Genomic DNA, 24,062 nt, shown 5'->3' on the forward strand with positions numbered 1-24,062 from the left:
CCCCGAGGCCGTCGTGAACCTCGGCCGATTTCACGACGGCCATCCCGATTTTTATCGGGAGCGGAGAATACCGCCCATTGTCTTTGGTGGAATTTGCAGACTTGCCGTCTTCATTCCAATGGGGTTGGAATATGGAATGAATAGTAATAATCAGATTGGCCACAATTCACTTTCAGCTTTATTCCTTTTTACTTATTTTTGATCAGCCTGATATCGGACATGTATGTAAACCCATTGCAATGCTTAAAAGCTTCCTAACTAAGTTACTGTGAATCTACTAGTAGAGTTTCTTTTTGCACAGTGTCAAGTCAAAGTTGCCCATATAAGTACATCATACATAATGTAAACCCAAAGCTGTAAACACAGACTAGCGAGAGCCTCAATTTTGTGTAGGATCATTGCTGGAATTTGATCAGCTGACTGGGTATTGCTTACCAGCACAGAGCAGTGGTATGTTCTGGCAAACCTGTGCAGCAGCAGTGAATTTTAAATCGACCACCCAATTGCACTGTGGAAGCATATGTTAATGACTTGGTTGACTCTCTATGATGTGACTCTTAGGCCTCCCAATATCCTCTGATATAAAACTGCATGTGTGGCAGGTGAGGATCGCTATTTCTGCATTTGATAATTTAAGCCCTTGATGCCAGCTCTCACCCACCAGTCATCATGAGGGCTAAGTATCAAGGTCAACATTTCACCAAGGAGAATAGTAAGTGCTACTGCACAGGTTTGCCAGAGGTTGGTTTGGTAATCTGGTGCTTGAGCAAACAGATCAGCAGCATTCTAAGCTGATATTGACGATTCATTCATTGGACCTGGAGAAAGACAGGTATTACTGGGAGCTTCGATTCATCGTATAAAATCTACGTAACCCTGAATTCAATGTACTGCTGAAGAATGTTGACTGAGCCCGAAAAGAGGTAGAATATACCGCTGCTCTGTGCTGGTAAGCATTACAGTCAACTGATTAAATTCTCGCAATACCCCTACAGTAAGCAACAATATAAATCAAGTTACAGAAAAACAAATTGATTCAGAACCTGGCTTTAATAGTTTAAGCTGAATCAAATATTAGTCTGAAATCCTTTTGAGGCAAAAGGATTTGGTGGAGGTGGCCGGAATTTGGGGCATAAATGACACCACATTCGGAAATGCAAGCTAAATTCCAGTGGACCTGGGTGTATGCATACAAGTCGCAAGATATTGAAGGTGAAAGCAGCTCCTCCAGCCGTGAAATGAAATGAAAATTGCTTATTGTCACGAGTAGGCGTCAATGAAGTTACTGTGAAAAGCCCCTAGTCGCCACATTCCGGCACCTGCTCGGGGGGGGGCTGGTACGGGAATCGAACCGTGCTGCTGGCCTGCCTTGGTCTGCTTTCAAAACCAGCGATTTAGCCCTGTGCTAAACCAGCCCCTAAAACTCCACACGGAGAGTGACCTAGAGCCGGGATCGAATCTGGGACCTCGGCGCCGTGAGGCAGCAGGGCTAACCCACTGCGCCACCGTGCTACCCTTCACACTATTCACCATTCACACCAAAATTACATTGGACCTAAGTCTGTGGAAAAGGGCTATAAGTTATCTGCACAACTTGTCCAATTGGTAGTACTATGGTGTGTCGACCCATCCCCGATATTGGGATTGATTTGGGAATTGAACTTTTGTTTTAATTTATAGTACTCAATTTTTTTTCACAATTAAGGGGCAATTTAGCGTGGCCAATCCACCTACCTTGCGCATCTTTGTGTTGTGGGGGTGAGACCAAAGCAGACACAGGGTGAATGTGCAAACTCCGCATGGACAGTGACACAGGGCCGGGATTGAACCCAGGTCCGCAGCGCCATGACGCAGCAGTGCTAACCATTGCGCCACCATGCCGCCCAAGGCATTGAATGTCACTGTGACTCTTGCCGTTATTGCCAGCTGATTCAGGATTCTTCAGTACTTCATTATAAGTACAGCAAGAAGTCTTACAACACCAGGTTAAAGTCCAACATGTTTGTTTCAAACACTAGCTTTCGGAGCACTGCTCCTTCCTTAGATGAATTCACCTGAGGAAGGAGCAGTGCTCTGAAAGCTACTGTTTGAAACAAACATGTTGGACTTTAACCTGGTGTTGTAAGACTTCTTACTGTGCTCACCCCTGTCCAAAGCCGGCATCTCCACATCATCATTATAAGTATGATGCCCATTCAACATTCTTCCAGAGTAGGTGGCTCACTCAGCAAAGAACTGAGTCGACAGCCTCTGCAACCAGAGACTACGGGCGCGATTCTCCCAAACCGGGAGAAATCGTAAGGCTGGCGTCAAATCCGGGCGGGTTTGACGCCAGCCCCCCCCCTTCCCGACCGGGAACCGATTCTGGTCCCCGGTCGGGGCTAGCAGCCCGACGCCGTAAGCTCCGGCATCACGGGCTTAACGAATTTCGTTAAGCCCGCTTGCCCGAGTTAGCGCCGGCTGACGCGTCATATGACGTCAGCCGCGCATGCGCGGATTGGAAGACTCCAACCCGCGCATGCACGGATGACGTCATCGCGTATTTGCGCGAAACCCACGCATGCGCGGGCCGGGATGCCCCTCAGCCGCCCCGCGAATGGATACTGCGGGGCGGCGGAAGGACAAATACTGCCGTGCCAATCGGTGCCATGGTTATAAAATGCGAGTGTTTACGGTCGTTTTTACGAACGGCCAGACCAGGTGTGTTTGCCGTTCGTAAAAACAGCCATAAAGGGCTGGGAACTCGGCCCATCTATCAGCTGTGAATCGCTGCCGGCCGTACTACACTTTGCAGAGTCTCGGTTTTCTCTGTCAGAACCTACTTTCACCTGTCTCCATTAGAAAATTTACGTGTTGCGTCTCAGCCAGTGAAAAAAAAGTTAGAGACATCTACATCATCGCTAAGTGTATTTCTCAGGTTGTTGAGCAGGAGTGAAAGGGTGAATGGTGCACTGAGCAGGGATGAGGCTATGTGGGCAGAGGTTGAGCGGCAGAGGATCTGTGGCTGCTCCTTTGCTCAGGAGATTTTAAAAAAAGCTTCTGGCTCCACTACACATCAGCCTCACTGTCCAGAAAACATCTGTGCTACAATGTCCATGAGGGAACAATAGTGCTGTAAATGTTCCCTGCAGATTTTAACTCCAGTTCTGCCCAGTTACTGCTGGGTCAAAAGGAATTTAAATGGACCTTGATATCCATTTACGATAGCTTAATAAATGTAGACAGCTACCTTTCATTTACTTATGTCAAATTATATATCAAACATTTTGTGGAAATGGTCACATTATAAATCTTTTTTTAATACGGCGTACTAATTCTATGACACATATTTGAACTACAATGATACACATGTAGCACTGTTTAGTAAAAAGCTTGAATCACATTGGCCCATATCTTCTGAGCTCCAGGGCAGTGTATTTGGGGGTTACCCCTGAATCATGCTGGGGAACCACCCCCCACTCACATGTTCTAAGATGAGTTAAAGGAGAAGTTGTTGAGAGATAGAACGAGTTCAGCCAGACGGAGGAGAGTGGTGGTGGGTGGGAATTGTCCGGCCCTCTTTTCGAGAAAGAAGCAACGAGCTCTCAGGCCATCCTGATGTGGGATGGAGGTGTAGAGACCCACGTGCAATGCATGGCAGTTGCCCAGAACGTTCAAACTTTCTATGGGCCATTATCCTGCACTGGGAACCATCAGAAAATGAGATTTAAATCACAAACATTGGATGGTTTTGACTGTCTTGCAGCAATAGGTACCCAAACAATTTTGAAGAATTAAAACCACTTCTAGTTTCTGGGTAATTATAGTACTGACCTTCCCCCAAACCCCAATGATATACCTGACCCCCCCCCCACCCACTCTCCTCCCAGTCCCCCATGGGACCACACAGCGCTGGCCCCCACAGGACCCCTCGATGACCCTGACCCCATTAGCCGCCCAGTCCCCTGAACCTCACGAGAATCCCCCGCCCAAATACATTCCCCGCACCCCCCAAACTGCAACCTCCCCTTGACTGAAAACCCCCAACTGTACGTCCTGAGACCACCCATCCCCTGCAGACCAACAGACCATCCTTCCCCAATCCTGCCCACTTACCTTCTACCTCTACAGTTACAACTAGTGCTGTAAAAAAAAAGGGCCGTGATTACTTAGCTTCGACTGAGCTGCCCTTAACTGTGGGCCTCGGGACCCCGCTGCGGTGAGGTGATCTCGCCCAGTCTGAGTCGGAAAGTTGGATGGAATGGGAGCGACTGGATTTCAAGGTAAGTAATTATGAGCGGAATAGCATTCTGACTCAATTGCCAGTCCACCAGAAGTTACAGCCAATTATCATTATTATTCCAATTAGGGAAATTAGGAATGCGCAACAAATGCTCGCCTAATCAACAACACCAACACCCTGTGAATCAAGAAATAAATCCTTGTTAATTTTATACAGTGACGATTTACTGTCAAACTAATTTCTTTTTGTTCAGTTTGCAGAATATACAATTTACTGTTTCTATTTTGTCTTGCAGCTTGTTGTTAACGCTTTGGTTGCTTCAATACCATCGATTTCTAATGTCATGTTCGTATGTCTTGTATTCTGGCTGATATTTGGCATTGTTGGTGTTCAGATCTTTGGTGGAACCTTCTTTCAGTGTGTGGATGAAAATAATGTTCGTCTTCCCCTGAATATTGTAAATAATCGATCCGAATGTGATGCATATCAAGATATTGGGTACAAGTGGGTCAACCCCAAGATTAACTTTGATAACGTACTAGCAGCTTACATGGCTCTCCTGCAAGTGGTAAGTAAGCAAAAATACATTTGCTGAGGACCTTCAATCTATGCCTTAAGATGTTCTGTATTTAACCATAATTTAGAAAAGCTTGTGAGAGAAATGTATAACAACTGTAAATTAAAAACGAGGTTGGGGAACTTGTGAACTTTTTCATATGACAACCCAAAGTACAGTATGGAAACTATGCAAAAATTTTGATTCTGACATTAGTGCTTACAATTGTAGAATGACAATTTTTTAAATGTTTTTTATTTTTCTAATTAACCGGCAATTTACTGTGGTCAATCCACCTACCCTGCACATCTTTTGTGTTGTGGGGGCAAGACCCACACAGACACAGGGAGAATGTGCAAACTCCAGACGGACAGTGACCTGGGGTCAGGGTCAAACCCAGGTCCTCAGCGCCGTGAGGCAGCAGTGCCAACCACTGCGCCACCATGTTGCCCTATAGAATGGCAAAATTTAACAAAAATCATCAAGCATATTCAAATCATAGAATCCCCACAGTGCAGAAAAAGGCCATCTGGCCCACCAAGTCTGCATCGACCCTCCGAAAGGGCACCTACCTAGGCCCACTCCCTGCCCTTTCCTCATAACCTCACCTAATCTTTGGACACTAAGGCAATTTAGCATGGCCAATCGACCTAACCACATCTTTGGACTGTGGGAGGAAACTGGAACCACCCAGAGGAAATCCACACAGGCACAGGCAGGATGTGCAAACTCCACATAGTCACCCAAGGTCGGAATCAAACAGGGTCCCTGACTCCGTGAGGCAGCAGTGCTCACCACGTGGCACCCGTATTACACCTGGGTGTTACTAAAATTGTTAATTTCATCGAGCCTTATTTTCAATTAGCTTTAAATCTGGTGCAAAATAAAAATATGTACTCTGCCCAAAGGCATGTCATTCTTTTGGCTCCTTGTCTGCTGGTGCTTCATCCTGAATTGTTTCTCATTACAATTTTTGTCTGTAGTGGTTTGCCATTGCCCTCCATTTATGGGTAGGAGAAGAAAGCATGCAGTTGCCATTATTCTGAACCACCCGCTGGCCATTCAGCCAACTGAGCTAACCAGTCCTCATCCTCATGTTCTGAGTCCGTAAAGAGCCTTTCACAGCTTCAAAAAATCCAAAGCATTTTTCAGCTGTTGAGCAACCCATTTTAAGTCAGGTCAATGTTGTTTAAAATTCTGGGTTCATTCTCCTGCAGCAGGTGTTAATGCGGTAACTACCTCCTCAAGGTGTTCCCAAACTATTTGCCAAAGAAAAAATGAATTTATATCTTTTTTTTATTCATGAGCTCACTGGGCTAAATCGCTGGCTTTTCAAGCAGACCAAGCAGGCCAGCAGCACGGTTCGATTCCCGTACCAGCCTCGCCGGACAGGCGCCGGAATGTGGCGACTAGGGGCTTTTCACAGTAACTTCATTGAAGCCTACTCGTGACAATAAGCCATTTTCATTTTTTCATTTCATTAAGTCATCCCAAAATACTTATAACCAATGAATCCCTGTCGTTTTGTAGGCAAACATGGCAGAGTAAGGCCCCACAAAAAAGCAAATGACCAGTTAATCCCTTTGCTGGTATGAGTTGAGGGTTAAATGTTTGCCACAAATCCAGGAGACATTTTTACTCATCAAGACGCCTTGGCGGGATTCTGTGATTGTGAGGCTAAGTGTTGACACCGTCGGAAACGCCGTCGCGCTTCTCAACAGTGTCAACATGGCCTCAGGATCAGCAATTCTGGCCCTCAACAGGGGGCCAGCATGGCACTGGAGCGGTTCACGCCGCTCCAGCTGCTGATCCCAGCGTCAACTGGGCGCCGCGGGGTCCGCGCATGCACAGTGACACCCACGCCAACGCGCACATGCGCAGTGACTCCCTTCAACTTGCCAGCCCCGACGCAACATGGAGCAGGGCTACAGGGGCCGGCGCGGAAGAAAGGAGGCCCCCAGCCAGAGAGGCCGGTCCACCAATCGGTGGGCTCCTATCGCGGGCCAGGCCACATTTGAGACCGCACCCCAGAGTTGGACCCCCCTCCAACAAATTGCCCCCCCCGTCCCTTCTACGCAGAGATCCCACCAGCTGAGAGCAGGTGTGGACGGCGCCGGTGGGACTCGGCTATTTTACGACGGCCGCTCAGCCCATCCCGAGCCGAGAATCGGCCGGGGGGGGGGCCGCATAGAGCGGCCCCTGACTGGCCCCGCGTAGAGCGGCCCCCGACTGGTGCCGAGCAAACCACGCCGGCGCCAGTGGCACCGATTCTCCGCTCTGCAGAGAATGGTGTGTTGGTGTTGGGGTGGCATGGCGTGATTCGTGCCGGTCGCAGGAATTCTCCGGCCCGGCCCCGGGCTGAGAGAATCCCACCCCCAATTCCTCAGTGTGGGAGTCATAAATTTGTGAAATCGACATAAGTGCTCTTGAATGGCAATAAGTTTATTTAAGTGTCATGATCTGAAGTTTTTTTAATGCCCCCACTCCTTAAACATGAAAATTTACTGATGCCATTAGCGAGAGTTTAAAAAAAAATTTTTTTGGAATACTTTGTTTGACAGCTCATCTGGTGTAGGTTAGAAAAAAGTATGATCTGGTCATTGAGTTCGCCTAAGATCCGCTTCTGGAATCGGTGGGCTGGACTCCATCCTATTCCCACCTGCCTGGATCAAAAATAGGGTCAAATGGGGAAATTTCTCAACACAAGCTATTTGCCTCGGTAGCAAAAATCTGGCATCAGTAATAGTAGACAGTAAACTCCAAATAAGTGGACCATTAGAATGTCGTTTTAAGATTCACTTTCTTTTGAAATATCAATTCCCCATTAATCAATCAATTATTCTGTTCTTTAAATGCTGACTCATTCCAAGAGAAATTACTTTTATTAATCATTGACTTTGTTTTTCTTTGCTGAGAGGGTTTTTAATCCACTTAATCCTCTCATCACTGTTGTTATGAATCCTGGTGATGTTAACTACGAGGGTATGCCAAAATCTAGAAGGAGTCCAAAGATGTGCAGTTTAGGTGGATTAGCCATGCTAAAATTTCCCCTTTGTGTCCAAAGTTGTGCAGGTTAGGTGGGTTTACAGGGATAGGGCAGGGGAGTGAGCCAAGTTAGGGTGCTCCTTCAGAGGGTTGGTGTAGGCTCGATGGGCCAAATGGCCTCCTTCTGCACCGTAGAGATTCTGTCTTCTATGTCTATGTATCTTGGAAGACCGGTTCTTAATGGTGTATATTTTCAATTTGGTGTAATGTGAAAAAAGATATGCAAACTAAGGATAAGTCACTGTTTTGTGATCAATTAATAAAGAATATTTATTAACTTTAAATAAAAACAAGACAAGAAGGACTATAATACACTGCAACAGTACACTTAACTACACTGATGGGAATACACACACAGTAATACATGAAGTTACCCCTCTGTTCCCAAATACCCAAGTTTCCTGGACTCTCACACACACCTTGTTCCCAAACAACATCCAATATTATATAACTCTATGAGCTAAATCCAGCAGATATTTGTTATTTGTCCTCATTTGGGAAAACTGTCTTCAGTTTTAGCAAAGGCATAACCTTTTCGGTTCAGGTTTTTGATTTTAATCAGCTGCCCTTTTCGCAATAACTTGTTTTCCGAGGAGAGTGTGTTTCGCATCTGGGTGTGACTGTGATGGTAGTTGCCTCTACTGTGTCCTTTTCTCCAGTTATTGTGCTATGGATATATTTTTCTTTCCCTTTGATGTTACCTACCCTCCCTGTGGACCTGGCTTTTAGCATATAAGGACCAATTTCCTTTTTGCTCCACTTTGAAGGTACCTCTTCTCCCCATTCTTTTTCCCTCGTCTCATTGGTAAACCCTTGTTTTTTTTTCATTGGTGTGCTCATTCACATATCAAAACCCCCTTCAGACAACTGCCTTTATCAATTCCCCTTTTTATTTTATCCCAATTTTATTTTTTAATCTTAATTTTCCCCAATTCTTAAAACTGTACTCTGTTTCCTTCGAGATTACTGGTGTTGTTGCACTCTTCTGCCTTCTCCAAGCTATTGGTAAATAAAATAAGGGCTTGCACTCCCATATAAATCACGTCCCCATGGGCACAAATTGGATTATATGAAGAAAGTATCTCAAAATAAGGGTAAACAATGTCATTGTTGGGAAATTTGATTGTTTTACTTTTGTTGCTTCATTTCAAAGTCCAAACACTCCTAGGTGCAGCCGTTGATCACCAAGCTTTGGACTGTTCAGTCTGGGTTTGAGTGGTTCGTCTGAAAATTTGCAAAATGTAAACTGGACACATACTTGAAATTTGTGGGATTTGCTACATTTTACATTACCCTGGGAAGCCTCTTTGAAGCCGAGTTGTTATATTCTGTCAAAGTCTATCTTTGGACGAGGCGATAGGCCCTAACCCTAGACTGAAAACAAGCAATCCAAGTGACAAAGAAAACGAAAGGATGGAGAATTTAATCATTTTCTTTAACTGCTTGATTCCTAAAGGGGTACTTTTGGAATGTTAGCTTTCCTTATTGCCTTTTAACTGTGCAGATGTTATTAAAGCATACTTTACACAGGAGCAGGCAGTACACATTACTTATCCACAGCTTGCAGCAGGACAACATCTAATACCTAACCTGGGTAGCTTAAGCAGCTGATCAGAATGTCATAGTCAGAGAAAAATAAAACATTTTACAAATGCAGAGTCATTTCAAAAGACTGGGACTTGGGTGCCAAGAGGAATTACAAAACCAAACTGCTACAGATGCTGAAAATCTGAAATAAAAACCAAATGTACTGGAAATACTCAGAAGGCCAGGTAACATTTTTACAGCAAGAAATGGAGTTCATGTTTCAAGTCAATGATCTGTAAAATTACTTTGATAATGAAGAGTTTGCACTTTCTCCCCTTGTCTGCGTGGGTTTCCTCCGGGTGCTCCTGTTTCCTCCCACAGTCCAAAGATGTGCAGGTTAAGTGGATTTGGCCATGCTAAATTGCCCCTTAGTGTTCAAAAAGTTAGATAGAGTTACTGGGTTATGGGATAGGGTGGAGGTGTGGGCTTAAGTAGAGTGCTTGTTCCAAGGGCCAAAAATGCAGAAAAGATGGGCTTCTGCACTAGGGATTCTATGAAATTCAGTTCCATGTTAAAAATTAGTTTCAGTTATAATATTAACATGCTGAACAAGATCTATGTTAACCACATAATTTTGTATCTTTTTTTATGTTACAGGCTACATTTGAGGGTTGGTTAGAAATTATGGCAAATGCTGCTGATACTCGTGGGGTAGGTTATTTTTGTGTTTGTGTCCTTTATTATTATGGTTATTTTCATTCCTTGGCATCATTATTGGGTTTGATGATATTAAGTGCCGTTTGCCATTCATCCAGCCAAATGCTTAACCTAAATGGATTCCATTATTTTAGATTTGCGTCTTGCTTATCATTTGGATTTACTCTTCCAGCTTGGTGTCATCTGACAGCCTTGTTTCCATCCCCAAGTTCCCAATTATTTATATACACTGTATGAACAGCAAAAGGTCCAACAATAATCCTTGTGATAAATTAAAGTAAAAAACTGCAGATGCTGGAAATTTGAAATAAAAGCAGAAAATGCTGGGAAAACTGCAGAGTGTGGAGAGAGAAAAACAAAGTTAATGTATCGAGTCTAATATGACTCTTCTCCGGAACTGACCCTTAATCCACATGATACTGGCTATGTCAACCAGTTTTCAGTCTAGTTCAGAAACTTGCATCCTATTCCTATTTTGAGGACTAATTGCTTATGTGGCACAGTTCCATAGAGAGGCTCCCCTTTGTGATGAAAATCCCGAAGATGACCAAAAATCCTAAATCCCACCCCCAAACACGCCATTTCCTATTTTCACAGGGTGTGTCCTCGTGGCCACAATAAACAATATGGCAAAAGACTGCAAGCAACGCAGCGGGCATGGGTTGCTTATATCCCATAGTAACAAGGGTCTCTGAGGCAAAGAGGAATTTGATAGTCTCAAGAAAAAGACACAAAATTGTTATAATAATTTGTACTTCAAAGTGTCTTGCATTACAGAAAATAAAGTTGTTCCACTAAAGTGAAATTAGAGGGCAGACGAAGCAAAGGCAAGCATCAAATTGAATCAAAATATGGAATCATTTAAAAAGACAAAGTTAAGGGTACTCTATCTGAATGCATGCAGCATTCATAACAAGGTGGATGACTTGAAAGGAAAAATAGAAGTGAATGGTTATGATTTGGTTGTGATTACCAAAAGATGGCTGCGAGGTGACCTAGGCTGAGAACTGAATATTCAATGATATTCAGCATTTAAGAAGGATAGCCAAAAAGGAAAAGGAAGTGGGGTAACACTTATTACAGAACAAAATCAGTACACTAGTGAGAGAGGATATTTAATCGAAAGATCAAGATGTCACATCAGTTTGGGTGGAGCTAAGAAAAAGCAGCAAGCAGCAAACATTCGTGGAAGTTGTTTATAGGCCACCAAACAGTAGTAAGAATGTTGGACATGATATAAATTAGGAAATTAGAGGTGCTTCTAACAAGTTTAATACACTAATGAAGGGTGACTTCAATCTACATATAGAGCAGATAAATCTGTTTAGTACTGTAGTAATGCTATGGAGGATGAATTCCTGAAATGTGTACGAGATGGGTTACTGGTGCAGCATATTGAACTAGGGATCGGGCTATTTTAAATTTAGTATAATAAGGGCTAATTAAAACCTCATTGCAAAGAACCATTTGGAAATAGCGACCATTATAGGAAAGAATTTTACATTAAGCTCAAAAGTGATACAATTAATTCCTAAACTAGGGTCTTTAATCTGAACAAAGGAAACTGAAAATAAAAATGGCAAGTTGAGTATGGTGAATTGGGAAAGTGCATTAAAAAGATTTGAAAGTGGACAGACAATGGCTAGTGTTTATAGAATTATTACATGGTCTGCGACAAATGTACATTCCTCTAAGACACAAACACCCAACAGGAAATGTGATGTGCCTATCAAAATGAGTTCAAAATTGCATTAAATTAAAGGAAGAGGCTTATAAGGTTGTCAGAAAAAATAATACAGCAAAGGAGAACCAAGAATCTGATAAAGAAAGGTAAAAGAGAATATGAATGCAAGTGAGTGAGCAACGTATAGGCAGATTGTGAAATCTTCTTTCGTTATGCGAAAAGGAAAAAATTAGCGACGGCAAATTAAATTGCAGACAGAAACATGAGAAATTATAATGGAGATTAGGGAAATGGCACAGAAACTAAACAACTAATTTGTGTTGTCTTCATCAAAATACAACGGGCAGGATTCTCCATCCCGCCAGCCCCGTTTTCCGGCATGGCTCACCCCCGCCAGCAGCGGGAGTCTCTGTTCCCGCAACCGGCCAATGAGGCTTCCCATTGTGGCCACCCCATGCCATTGGGAAACCTGTGGGAGTGGGTTCGCTGCCGGCGTAGCAGAGGATTGTGCCAATGGAGAATCCCACAGAATAAGTCTCTCAGAAATAATAGGGAACCAATGGACTTGTGAAAATGAGGAACTGAAAGAATTAGTATTAATCGAAATGTAGGATGTGAAAAATTAGGGTTGAAGGCTGATAAATCCCCCCGAGCAAAGGAGTTACACACCAGAGTGTTAAAGGAGTTGCTGTTAAGATAGTGGATGCATTGATTATGTTTCAAAATTCTGTAGATTCTGAAAAGGTTCCTGAAGATGGGAAAGTTAGAAATGTAACCCCAATATTTAAGAAAGGAGGGAGAGGGAAAACAGAAAGCTACACACCTGTTAGAATCTATTATAAAGGATGTGATAACTAGACACTGAGAAAATAATGATATGATTGGGGAGAATCAACATGGATTTATGAAAGGGAAGTCATGTTTAACCAACCTTTTGGTTTTTTTTGAGGATGTTACTTGTAGCATAGATAAAGGAGAATCAGTGGATGGGGTGTATTTTAATCTTTCAGAAGGCCTTTGATAAGGTTCCACACAGGAGCCTAATAAATAAAACTAGAACACATGGGGTTGAGGGTAATATACCAGTTTGGATTGAGAATTGGTTAACAGGCAGAAAACAGAATAGGGATAAACAGGTTATTCTCAGGATGGCAGGCTGCAACTACTGGATACCGCAAGGATCAGTACTGGGGCCACAACTGTTCATAATCTGTATTAAATGAATTGGATGTTGGGAATAATTAAGTTTTTTATTTCTGAAGAGGAACTATTAGCACTGGGCATTTGGTATCGAATCGCATGCAGTGCCTTTCAGTTCACTGTTGGGACACATCTGTGGACACTGACATTGCTGGAACCTTCAACAATGCTGCCCTCTCTCTTCTGCAAAGCAGTGGCAGGCCCCATTGTGGAGTCAGGTACCTTTGATGTTCATGATCTTCAGGCAACTCCCATCTTCTGGTAAAGCTAGGCAACACGAATTGGACACTGAACTGCCCGCATGCCCAATTTATTTTTCTTTCATGGGATGTGGGCATCGCTGGCTAAGCCAGCATTATTACAGAATCATGGAATCCCTACAGTGCAGAAGGAAGTAATTCGGCCCATCGAGTCTATACCAGCCCTTGGAAAGAGCACCCTACCCAAGCCCACAGCTCCACCCTATCCCTAAAACCCAGAAACCCCCACCCAAGCTTTTTTGGACACCAAGGGACAATTTAGCATGGCCAATACACCTAACCTGCACATCTTTGGACTGTGCGAGGAAACCGGAGGAAACCCCCACAGACACGGGGCGAAAGTGCAAACTCCACACAGGCAGTCCGCCAAGGCTCGAATTGAACCTGGGACCCTGGAGCTGTGAGGCAGCAGTGCTAACCACTGTGCCACTGTGTCGTCCCTTATTGCCCTTGAGAATGTGGTGGTGAGCCGCCATCTTGAATCGCTGCATTAAATGAGGTTTAGGGAGGGAATTCGATGATTTGGACCCAGCAGACAGTGAAATAACGGCAATATATTTCCAAGTCAGGGTGGTATGTGGCTTGGAGGGGAACGTCCAGGTGATGGTGTTTCCTTGTCCTTCTAGGTGGTAGAGGTCGCAGGTTTTGAGCCTTGGTGATTTAGAGCCTTGGTGATTTGCTGGAATCCATCTTTTAGTTAGTTCACACTTTTGCCACTAATAATAATAACCTTATTTGTCACAAGTATGAAGATACTGCGAAAAGCCCCTGGTCACCACATTCCAGCATGCATCAGTTTTGGAGGTAGTGGCAGTTAGAGGTGTTGGATGGGGTGCCAAACAAGCGGGCTGCTTTGTCCTGGATAGTGTTGAGCTTCTTGAGTGTTGTTGGAACTGCAGTCATCCAGGCAAATGGGAGAATGTTCCATCACACTTGTACCTTGTAGTTGGTGGACAGGCTGTAGGGAGTCAGGATGTGATTCACTTGCCACAAAATTCCCTGCCTCTAACCTGCTCTTTGAATCACGATATTTATATGGCCAGTCCAATTCAGTCTCTGGTCAACACCCAGGATGTTGATAATGGTTATGCCAGTGAATGTCTCTTTTTGGAGATGGTCATTGTCTGGCACTTCCATGGCGTGAATGTTACTTGCCACTTGTCAGCCCAATTGTCCAGGTCTTGCTGCATATTACCTCAATATCTTAGGAATCGCAAATAGTGCTGAACATTGTGCATCATCAGTGAACACCCCTACTTCTGACCTTGGTATGAAAGGAAGGTAATTGATGATAGCTGAAGATGTTTGGGCAAAGGACATTGCCCTGAGGAACTCCTGGAATAAAGTCCTGGAACTGAAATGATTGACCTCCAACCACTACAACCATCTTCCTTTGTGCTAGGCATGACTCCAACCAGCAGAAATATTTCCCGCTGATTCTCATTGACTCCAGTTTTGCTCAGGCTCCTTGATGCCACACACAGTCAAATGATACCTTGATGTCAAAGGCTATCACTTCTCACCTCATGAGTTCAGCTCTTTTGTCCGTATTTGAACTACAATTGTATTGAGTTGAGTGATCCTGGTGGAACCCAAACTGAGCATCAATGAGCAGGTTGGTTTTGAGAAAGAGCTGCTTGATAATGCTGTCAATTACACATATTGTTTTACTGATGATCAAGAGTAGACCAATGGGACAGTAATTGGCCGGGTTGGACTTTTCCTGCTTGTGTGGACAGGCCCTAGCTGGGCAATTTTCCAGTTTGTTGGGTGGATGCGAGTGTTGTAGCTGTACTGGAAAAGTGTGGCTAATGGTGCAGATAATTCTGGAGCATGAGTCTTCAATACTATTGCTGGAGTGTTGTCAGGGCCCATACATAGGGTGCGATTCTCCGCTCCCCACGCCGGGTGGGAGAATCGAGAGGGCCGGAAGACTCACGGCACGCCCCCCTGGTGCCCCCCGCGATTCTCCCACCCCTTGCTCGGAAGAATCACCGGCCCAGATGGGCCGAGTGGCCTGCCGTTCCCGACCGGTTCACGACGGCGGCAACCACACCTGGTCACTGCCGTCGTGAACATGGCGCCAAACTGCCGTTTGAAGCTTGTGGGGGACGGAGAGGGGAGTGAGCACCACGGCCGTGCTCGGGAGGGGACTGGCCCGCGATCGGTGCCCATCGATCATCGGGCCGGCATCTCAAAGCGACGTACTCTTTCCCCTCCGCCGCCCCGCAAGATCAAGCCGCCATGTCTTGCGGGGCAGCGGAGGGGAAGACGGCAACCGCGCATGCGCAGGTTGGAGCCGTCGTGACATCAGCTGCGCATGCGCGGGTTGGAGCCGGCCAACCTGCGCATGCGCGGCTGACGTCACATAGGCGCCGTCGTCGCGTCATTCTCGGCGCGCCGCCTTGACGCAAGCGTCAAGGCCCAGCAGCCAAGAGTTATGGAGCGCCGCTCCTAGACCCCAGGGTGGGGGTGAATAAGATGACAGGAGCGGCCTCCGAGGCCGTCGTGAAACTCAGTCGAGTTCACGACTGCCTTCACGATTTTTCGCGTGAGCGGAGAATTTCGCCCATAGCCTTTGCAGTATTCAGTGCCTTCAGTCATTCTTGAGATTATGAGGAGGGAATTGAATTGGTTGAAGACTAGCATCTGCGATGCTAGAGACTTCTGGAAGAGGCCAAGAGGGATCCTCCACTCATCACTTCTGCTGAAGATTGTTACAAATGCTTCAGCCATATATTTTGCTCTGATGTGGTTGGTTTCCCCCTCATTGAGGATAGGGATATCTGTGGAGCCTCCTCCGACAGTAAGTTGTTCATGACTGGATGGGGCAAGCTTAGATTTAATTTGTTGGTTGTGGGATCACTTAGTTCTATCTATAGCATACTGCTTCCTCTGTTTGGCGTGCAAGTAGTTTTGTGTTGTAGCTTCATCAGATTGACACCTCATATTTAGGTATGCCTGGTGGTGCTGCTGGCATGCCCCCCCCCCCCCCCCCCCTGCACTCTTCAGTCAGTAGTGGTGCTACTGAACCACTCCTTGAAGTCCCCCATTAGAGTATATTCTGTGCCTTGCCACCCTCAGCTGAGATGGTGTGGCAAGGTGAGGGTGAGGCTGAGAGAGTGTGGAATGTGTTAATTAGAAGAAAGTTTCCTCGCCCATGTTTGACCTGATATCATAAGACTTCATGGGGTTAAGATCAATGTTGAGGAGTCCCAGGGAAACTCTCTCTCAACTGTATACCACTGTGCCACCTCTGGTGGGTCCATCCTACCAGTGGGACAGGACATACCCAGGGATGGTGATCGTGGTGCCTGGAACATTGTCTGTAAGGTATGATACTGTGAGTATGACAATGTCAGACTGTTGCTTGACTAGTCTCTGAGGTTTCATTACATTTTGTGGAACTCATAGTGATTTGTCACCGCTGAATGACTTACTAGGACATTTCAGAGGGCAATTAAGAATCAGCCATATTGCTGTTGGTCTGTAGTACATGTAGGCCAGACCATATAAGGACGGCAGATTCCCTTTCCTAAAGAACATTAGTGAAACAGATGGGTTTTTACAATAATCAATTCATGGTCACTATTACCGAGACTGGCTTCTTAATTCCCGATATCCTGAATTTAAATTCCACCAGCTGCTGTGGTGAGATTCCAACCCAGAGCATTAGCCTGAGCCCTCTACTGCACTGACATTGCCACCATGCTACCGCCTTCCCCATCTTGAAGATTGTGCCACCTGATCAACACAGATGCAGTGCAGGTTTGGACACAGAAATTAATCCAGCATCAAATTCCCAACCTCAGATTAGAAACTTATCCTCCGGGATCTCCCAAGGTGTCTCTGCGATGCTATTTATCTTTGAAAGTTATTCTTATTTTATTCCTAATGTGCCAATTATGAGACAGCGGACAAAATGTTTTTTAACATTAGAATTATGTGGAGTTTGCATTGAAAGATACAATTTCATTACAATCTGGTCATGTAGCTGAAACTGATGAGTAGCAATCTCTACATCAAACAATTCATGATTGCCAATAATTGGGGATATCAACAGCTTGCCATTTAGAAGAAATTAATTGCAAATTGGAAGGATTTTTTAAAACTTACAATGTAAATTTTGACAATTTCACTTGGCGATAAATACTAACATTTGTAATGTCTTCTGCAGATTGACCTTCAGCCAGAAATGGGTGCAAATCCATACAGCCTCTTCTACTTTGTAGCTTTTATTGTCATTGGAACATTTTTCACTCTAAATCTCTTCATTGGTATAATTATTGATAATTTTAACACCATGCATAAAAGGGTGAGTATTGTAAAATATTGTAAAAGAGGAAATCTTCCTTTTTCTTTTCTATTTGTTCTGAAGATTGATAATTGTTTTATCTGTGGATGAAACAATCCACTCATTATGATATCTGTAAACCATCAACATGAGTAATGGTGCGGTTGAAAGTTTCTCTTCCTTCACCTCCCCATCCTGTTTGATTGCAGTAAGTGTCACTAAAAACCTCCAATCAGCTTCGGAGAGTTGCCATCAATCATTTGGGGTTTTTTGTGTCTATTTTTAGTCCCTTTTCAAATTGTGTGTGTGTGTGGGGGGGACGGGGGGGACTTTAAGTGACATCAACGTAAAGCTGTGAGCTGATTGGCTGGTTGGGAATCTGTTAAATTTGAAAAAAAAATAATATTGCAAAAAAATTCTAATTGATCAACTAGACAGTGGAGGAACTAAACCTGAGTGCAGAGATCAGTATTTAGCATTTAATTTTACAGTAAAAATCATTTAGCGTCAGGGCCATATGGTTAATTGTAACTCAACCTAACAATAATTCAAGTGTTTATTTTAAATTAATTAATTAGTGCTTAAATGTCACTCAGCGGGGTGCAGTGCTCCAACTGTGAGATGTGGCAGATCTGTGACGCTTCCAGCGTTCCGGTCGACTACATCTGCAGCAAGTGTAAGCTATGGCAGCTCCTCACAGACCACGTGATTTGGTCGGAGCAGCAAGTGGATGCACTTAGGAGCATGCAGTTGGCAGAAAGCGTCATAGATATGAGTTATAGAGATGTGGTCACACCCAAGGTGCAGGCAGAGAGATGGGTGACCACCAGAAGGGGCAGGCAGTCAGTGCAGGAATCCCCTTTGGTTGTCCCCCCTCTCGAACAGGTGTACCGCTTTGGATACTGTTGGGGGGAATAGCCTATCAGGGGAAAATAGCAGCAGACCACGGCTGGCTCTGATGTTCAGCAGGGAGGGTCAAAGCGCAGAAGAGCAATAGTCATAGGGGACTCTATAGTCAAGGGCACAGATAGGCGCTTCTGTGGACGTGAAAGAGACTCCAGGATGGTATGTTGCCTCCCTGGTGCCAGGGTCCAAGATGTCTCCGAATGGGTAGCGGGCATCCTGAAGGGGGAGGACAAACAGGCAGAGGTCAGTGTACATATTGGTACTAACGGCATAGGCAGGAAGGGGCATAAGGTCCTGAAGCAGGAGTTCAGGGAGCTAGGCAGAAGGTTAAAAGGCAGGACCTCTAGGGTTGTAATCTCAGGATTACTACCTGTGCCATGTGCCAGTGAGGCTAGAAATAGGAAGTTAAAGCAGCTAAACACGTGGCTAAACAGCTGGTGTAGGAGGGGGGGTTTCAGTTATCTGGACCACTGGGAGTTCTTCCGGGGCAGGTGTGACCTGCATAAGAAGGACGGGTTGCATCTAAACTTGAGGGGTATAAATATCCTGGCCGCGAGGTTTGCCAGTCTCATTTGCAGAAGATGTATGATTCGCAATTCCAGGCCAGAAATGTGGAGCTCTGCCGTTGTGTGGAAACAAAAAAGAGTGGAGTGGCAATCCAATGGTGATTCAGCCCAATGAGTTGACCTTAATTTGTATTATTTCCATAGAGCTCCTGTTGGATTATAGAGCAACATGAGGCAGCAGTGTTACATCTAGTTACCTGTTGTTTTCAGGCAGAAACTATTATATTTATATAGGATTCGTCCATATTTTAAAGTTGCCTATGAACAAGTGGGACCCGCTGTTTTTTAGACTTGCCCGTGGCCATTTTATTTCCCTGACCTATTGCAATGGAAAGTGCTGTAAATTAGAGATGTAAATGGTGCAACACTTTATTTAGGGCATCTGGAACATATGTAGACAGGGCAAGTAACAGTGTGTTTCTTTAACCAACCAGATGATTTTTAATGAGCAACACAGATTCTGAACCAAGAAGTGTTAGTGAGAATATTGGATTCAATGCCATCAAAACTATGGAAAGAGAAACCAAGAGAGGGGAAAAAAGATTGGATTAAAAGAAAAGAAAAAGAGATAGGAAGAAAATGTAAAAAAACATATAAAATCTTAGACAACAATTAAACTGAAGGGATAAGTCTTCACAGTTCTCAATGTCAGCAAGGTTGTTCGGCATTAATTAAGACTTACCATGCCATTTTTAAAAAAAGAGTAATTAATAATAATAATCTTTATTGTCACAAGTATGCTTACATTGACACTACAATGAAGTTACTGTGAAAAGCCCCTAGTCACCACATTCCAGCACCTGTTCGAGTACACGGAGGGAGAATTCAGAATATCTAATTCACCGAATAGCACGTCTTTCAGGCATTGTGGGGGGTAACCGGAGCACGCGGAGGAAACCCACCCAAACACAGGGAGAGCGTGCAGACTCCACACAGACAGTGACCCAAGCCAGGAATCGAAGTTGGGACCCTGGAGCTGTGAAGTAACAGTGCTATCCATTGTGCTATCGTGCTGCTCAATATAAACATACAAGCATACACACAAACAATACAAACAGATTAGGAGTCGGCCACATGGCCCCTCAAGCCTCTTCTGCTATTCAATAAGATCATGTCTGGTCTGATTGTAACTCAACTCCACATTACCCCTGATTCATGCACTAGGGCACCCAGATTCCTCTGCACCTCAGAGGTCTGCAATCTCTCATAATTTAGATGGAAAGCTTTTTTATTCTTCCTGCCAAAATAGACAATTTCACAATTGTCCATATTACACTCCATTTGCCAGATTTTTGTCCACTCACTTAACCGATCTATGTCCCTTTGTAGTCTCCTTCCATCCCCTTCACAATTTACTCTCTTATCTATCTTTGCGTCAGTAACAAATTTAGCAACCATACCATGGAATCTTCATCCAAATCATTTAAAGAAAAAATAAAAATTTGGACTCCGGCATTGATCCCTGTGGCAGATCACTCATCACATCCTGTCAACCAGCAAAAGCCCCATTTATTCCAAATCTCTTGTTTCCTGTTAGCTAGACTATCTTCAATCCATGCCAAAATGTTACCCACTACACCATGAGCTTTTATTTTCCACAGTAACTTTTGATGTGGCACCTTATCAAATGCTTTCTGGAATCAAGTACAGTACATCCACTGGCTTCCCTTTATGAAATGAATGAAAATTGCTTATTGTTACAAGTAGGCTTCAAATGAAGTTACTATGACACTGCTTCAAAGAACTCCATTAAATTGGTTAAACATGGGGTGGGATTCGCTAATACTGGGGCTATGCCCCCACGCCGGCGTGAAAACCGGCATCAACGACCCCGAAAAGTGAGGAATTTTCCCCTTTCTAGGGGGCTAGGTTGCCGTCGGAGAGGTCCCCGCAGCTGCAGACGGCGCAGAACAGCCCGCGCGAGTCCGCGCAGGTGCGGAATGGGGGGCATAGATAAGGATTTCACAGAATGTTTTTGAGATAGTTTCTTTGAACAACACATTCTGGAGCCAGCCAGAAGGCAGGGTACACGAGAACTGATATTGCGCAATGTGCGGGGGTTCACTTCTCCGCGCCGGCCCCCGATAATATGGCGGAACCCTACAGGGGTCCGGTGCGGAATAAAGTAGGCCCCCACGGAATCAGTCCGCCCGCCGATCGGTAGGCCCCGATCGTGGGCCAGGCCACCGAGAGGGCCCCCCCCTCCCCCCCGGGTCAGATACCCCCGCCAACTCTCCAGGACGGCCCCCGCACACTCACCTTCCAGGTCCCGCCATGTGGGAGGTGAGTAATCCACGCCGGCGGCACTCTGCCAAACACAACGGCCCCAGGCTGGTGTGGCGGCGATCCCGCTGGTGCCCGAAAAACAGCGCAGGAGAATGGGGAAGCCGGCGGCGGGGCGCGATTCTTGCGTCCCCCCGCGGGGATTCTCCGACTCGGATCCCGGCCATGATTTCCCTTTCACAAAACCATGTTTACTCTGCCTGATTACAGGGAATTTTTCCAAGTGCCCTGCAGTAAGATTTTTAATAATGGCTTCGAACATTTTGTGTATGACAGATTTTAGGCTAGCTGGCCTGTAATAATCTTTATTAGTGTTACAAGTAGGCTTACATTTACCCTGCAAAGAAGTTCCTGCGAAAATCCTGTAGTTTCCTGCTTTCTGTCTCCTTCCCTTTTTGAATGGTGGAGTTACATTTGCTGTCTTCTAATTTAATGGACCTTCCCCGAATTTTGGAAAATTAAAACCAATGCATCAACTTTCTCATTAGCCACTTCTTTCAAGACCTTAAGGTGAAGTTCATCTGGACCCGAGGATTTGTCAGCCCACAGACCCAACAATTTGCTCAAAATCCTTACTTCCCCGGTGATTGTAATTTTATGAGTTCCTCCCTCCGTTTCATTTCCTGATTTACAGCTTTTTCTGAAATGTTACTTTTGTCCTCTGCAGTGAAGACTGATACAAAACACCTGTTTAATTAATCTGCCATAGCCCGGCTTTCCATTATAAATTCCCCAGATGCACTTTCTATAGGGTCAATGCTCACTTTGTTAACTTTTATTTAAATATCTATAGAAACTCTTACTAACCATCTTTATATTATGAGCTAGCTTTCTCTCATACTTTAGTTTTCCTTCCTTATCAATCTTTTTGTCATTCTTTGATGTCCGTTTTATTGTTTCCACTTTTCTGCCACTCATTTTTACACAAGCATATGCTGTTTTTTAACAGTTTAATACTGTCTTTAGCTTTTTTAGTTAACCACAGATGAAGAGCCCGCCCCATGTAATTTTTCTTTCTTATTTAAACGTGTTGATTCTTTGTATTCTGAAATATGCCTTTAAATGTCTGCCTTTGGACCTCTATCTATCTATCCCTTAAGTGCATTTGCCTGTTCACTTTCAAGCTCTCTTAATTACCCACTATTAAGTTTAGAAACAACGGACAGGTTTCTCCAACCCGTCGCCGGGTCGGAGAATCCCCGGGGGGTGGCACGAATCCCGTCCTGACACCAGCCACCGTATACTCCGCCGCCGTTTTTCGGGCGGCGACAGGATTCACGCCATGTGGTTGGGGGCCGTTGGCAGCGCCCCTGAAAGTTGCTACCCAGGTTGATAGGGGTTAAGTAGGCGTAAGGTGTGTTAGCTTTTATTGGTAGAGGGATTGAGTTTTGGAGCCATGAGGTCATGTTGCAGTTGTACAAAACTCTGGTGCGGCCGCATTTGGAGTATTGCGTGCAGTTCTGGTCGCCGCATTATAGGAAGGATGTGGAAGCATTGGAAAGGGTGCAGAGGAGATTTACCAGGATGTTGCCTGGTATGGAGGGAAGATCTTATGAGGAAAGGTTGAGGGACTTAAGGCTATTGTCGTTAGAGAGAAGAAGGTTAAGAGGTGACTTAATTGAGGCATACAAGATGATCAGAGGATTAGACAGGGTGGACAGTGAGAGCCTTTTTCCTCGGATGGTGATAGGCAGCATGAGGGGACATAGCTTTAAATTGAGGGGAGATAGATATAGGACAGATGTCAGAGGTAGGTTCTTTACTCAGAGAGTAGTAAGGGCGTGGAATGCCGTACCTGCAACAGTCGTGGACTCACCAACATTAAGGGCATTTAAATGGTCATTGGAAAAACATATGGATGATAAGGGAATAGCGTAGGTGGGCTTTAGAGTGGTTTCACAGGTCAGCACTACATCGAGGGCCGAAGGGCCTGTACTGCGCTGTAATGTTCTATGTTCTATGTAGCTTGGTCTCTGTAATGGCTGTCAGATCGCACTTATTAATTTCTATTTATGCTGTTGGTTCATCTGTTTCGTTTCAAATCCTATGTGCATTTAGATATAGAGCCTTTAGTTTTGTCCTTGGGTTATTTTTGTTGTATCTAGCCTTACCTGCTGATTTACTCTTAGACTTGTATTCTCTGTCCCTTTCTGTCACGGTCTGTTTTTCATTTCCTATGTTAGGACATATCTCTCTGGTCCAAACTCTTTGGTATACCACATATTCCCAAATGTTATCCCTTGCCCCCACTATTTATTTTAAGACTCTCTCTACTTCCCTAGGTATGTGGCTCACTAGAATCTCAGCCCCAGCATGTTCAGGCATACACCGTCCCGATGGTACATCCTACATTCCCCAGTATTTGTGCCAGTGCCCACAAACCAGAACTCATCACCCACACCAGTCTTTGAGCCACACATTCATTTCTCTAGTCTTTTTTGTCCTACGCCAATTTTCAAGTGGCTCAGGTAATAATCCAGAAACTACAGAAAGAAAAATGAAGAGAGTACTGCATTGCTGTAGTGTTTCCACCCTTCCCTCCTCCTCAAACCAAAGAGAACGGCTGCTACATAACTTTTTGTGGCTTAGAAACAGCAGAGACTCAGCAGTATGCATCATCTTGAGCAGTACAGATGGCAGGGTCTCTGGGGAAACTTGTGATGTGTGTGGCATGCAAAATGTGGGAGGTTTTGAATCCACAAGACATCTGAGACAGCCATGTCTCCAAGAAGTGCCAGAGGGTAGCAGTCCTTAAACAACATGTGGTTGATTTGGATCAGCAACTCTTGTCACTGCGCACCA

At 44.7% G+C, this 24,062-nt stretch overlaps 1 protein-coding gene across 1 annotated transcript in view; it reads left to right on the forward strand.

Moving 5' to 3' along the window:
- LOC119963623 (sodium channel protein type 2 subunit alpha-like) overlaps positions 1-24,062 on the forward strand; it is a 210,744-nt gene that overhangs the window by 114,630 nt on the left and 72,052 nt on the right. Inside the window, exons 18-20 of the mRNA XM_038792953.1 lie at positions 4,518-4,790; positions 10,008-10,061; positions 17,389-17,526. Coding sequence (XP_038648881.1) covers positions 4,518-4,790; positions 10,008-10,061; positions 17,389-17,526 — 465 coding nt within the window. The remainder of the gene's footprint in view (positions 1-4,517; positions 4,791-10,007; positions 10,062-17,388; positions 17,527-24,062) is intronic.

The sequence above is a fragment of the Scyliorhinus canicula genome, chromosome 3, assembly GCF_902713615.1.
Source record: "Scyliorhinus canicula chromosome 3, sScyCan1.1, whole genome shotgun sequence".
Lineage (NCBI taxonomy): Eukaryota > Metazoa > Chordata > Chondrichthyes > Carcharhiniformes > Scyliorhinidae > Scyliorhinus > Scyliorhinus canicula.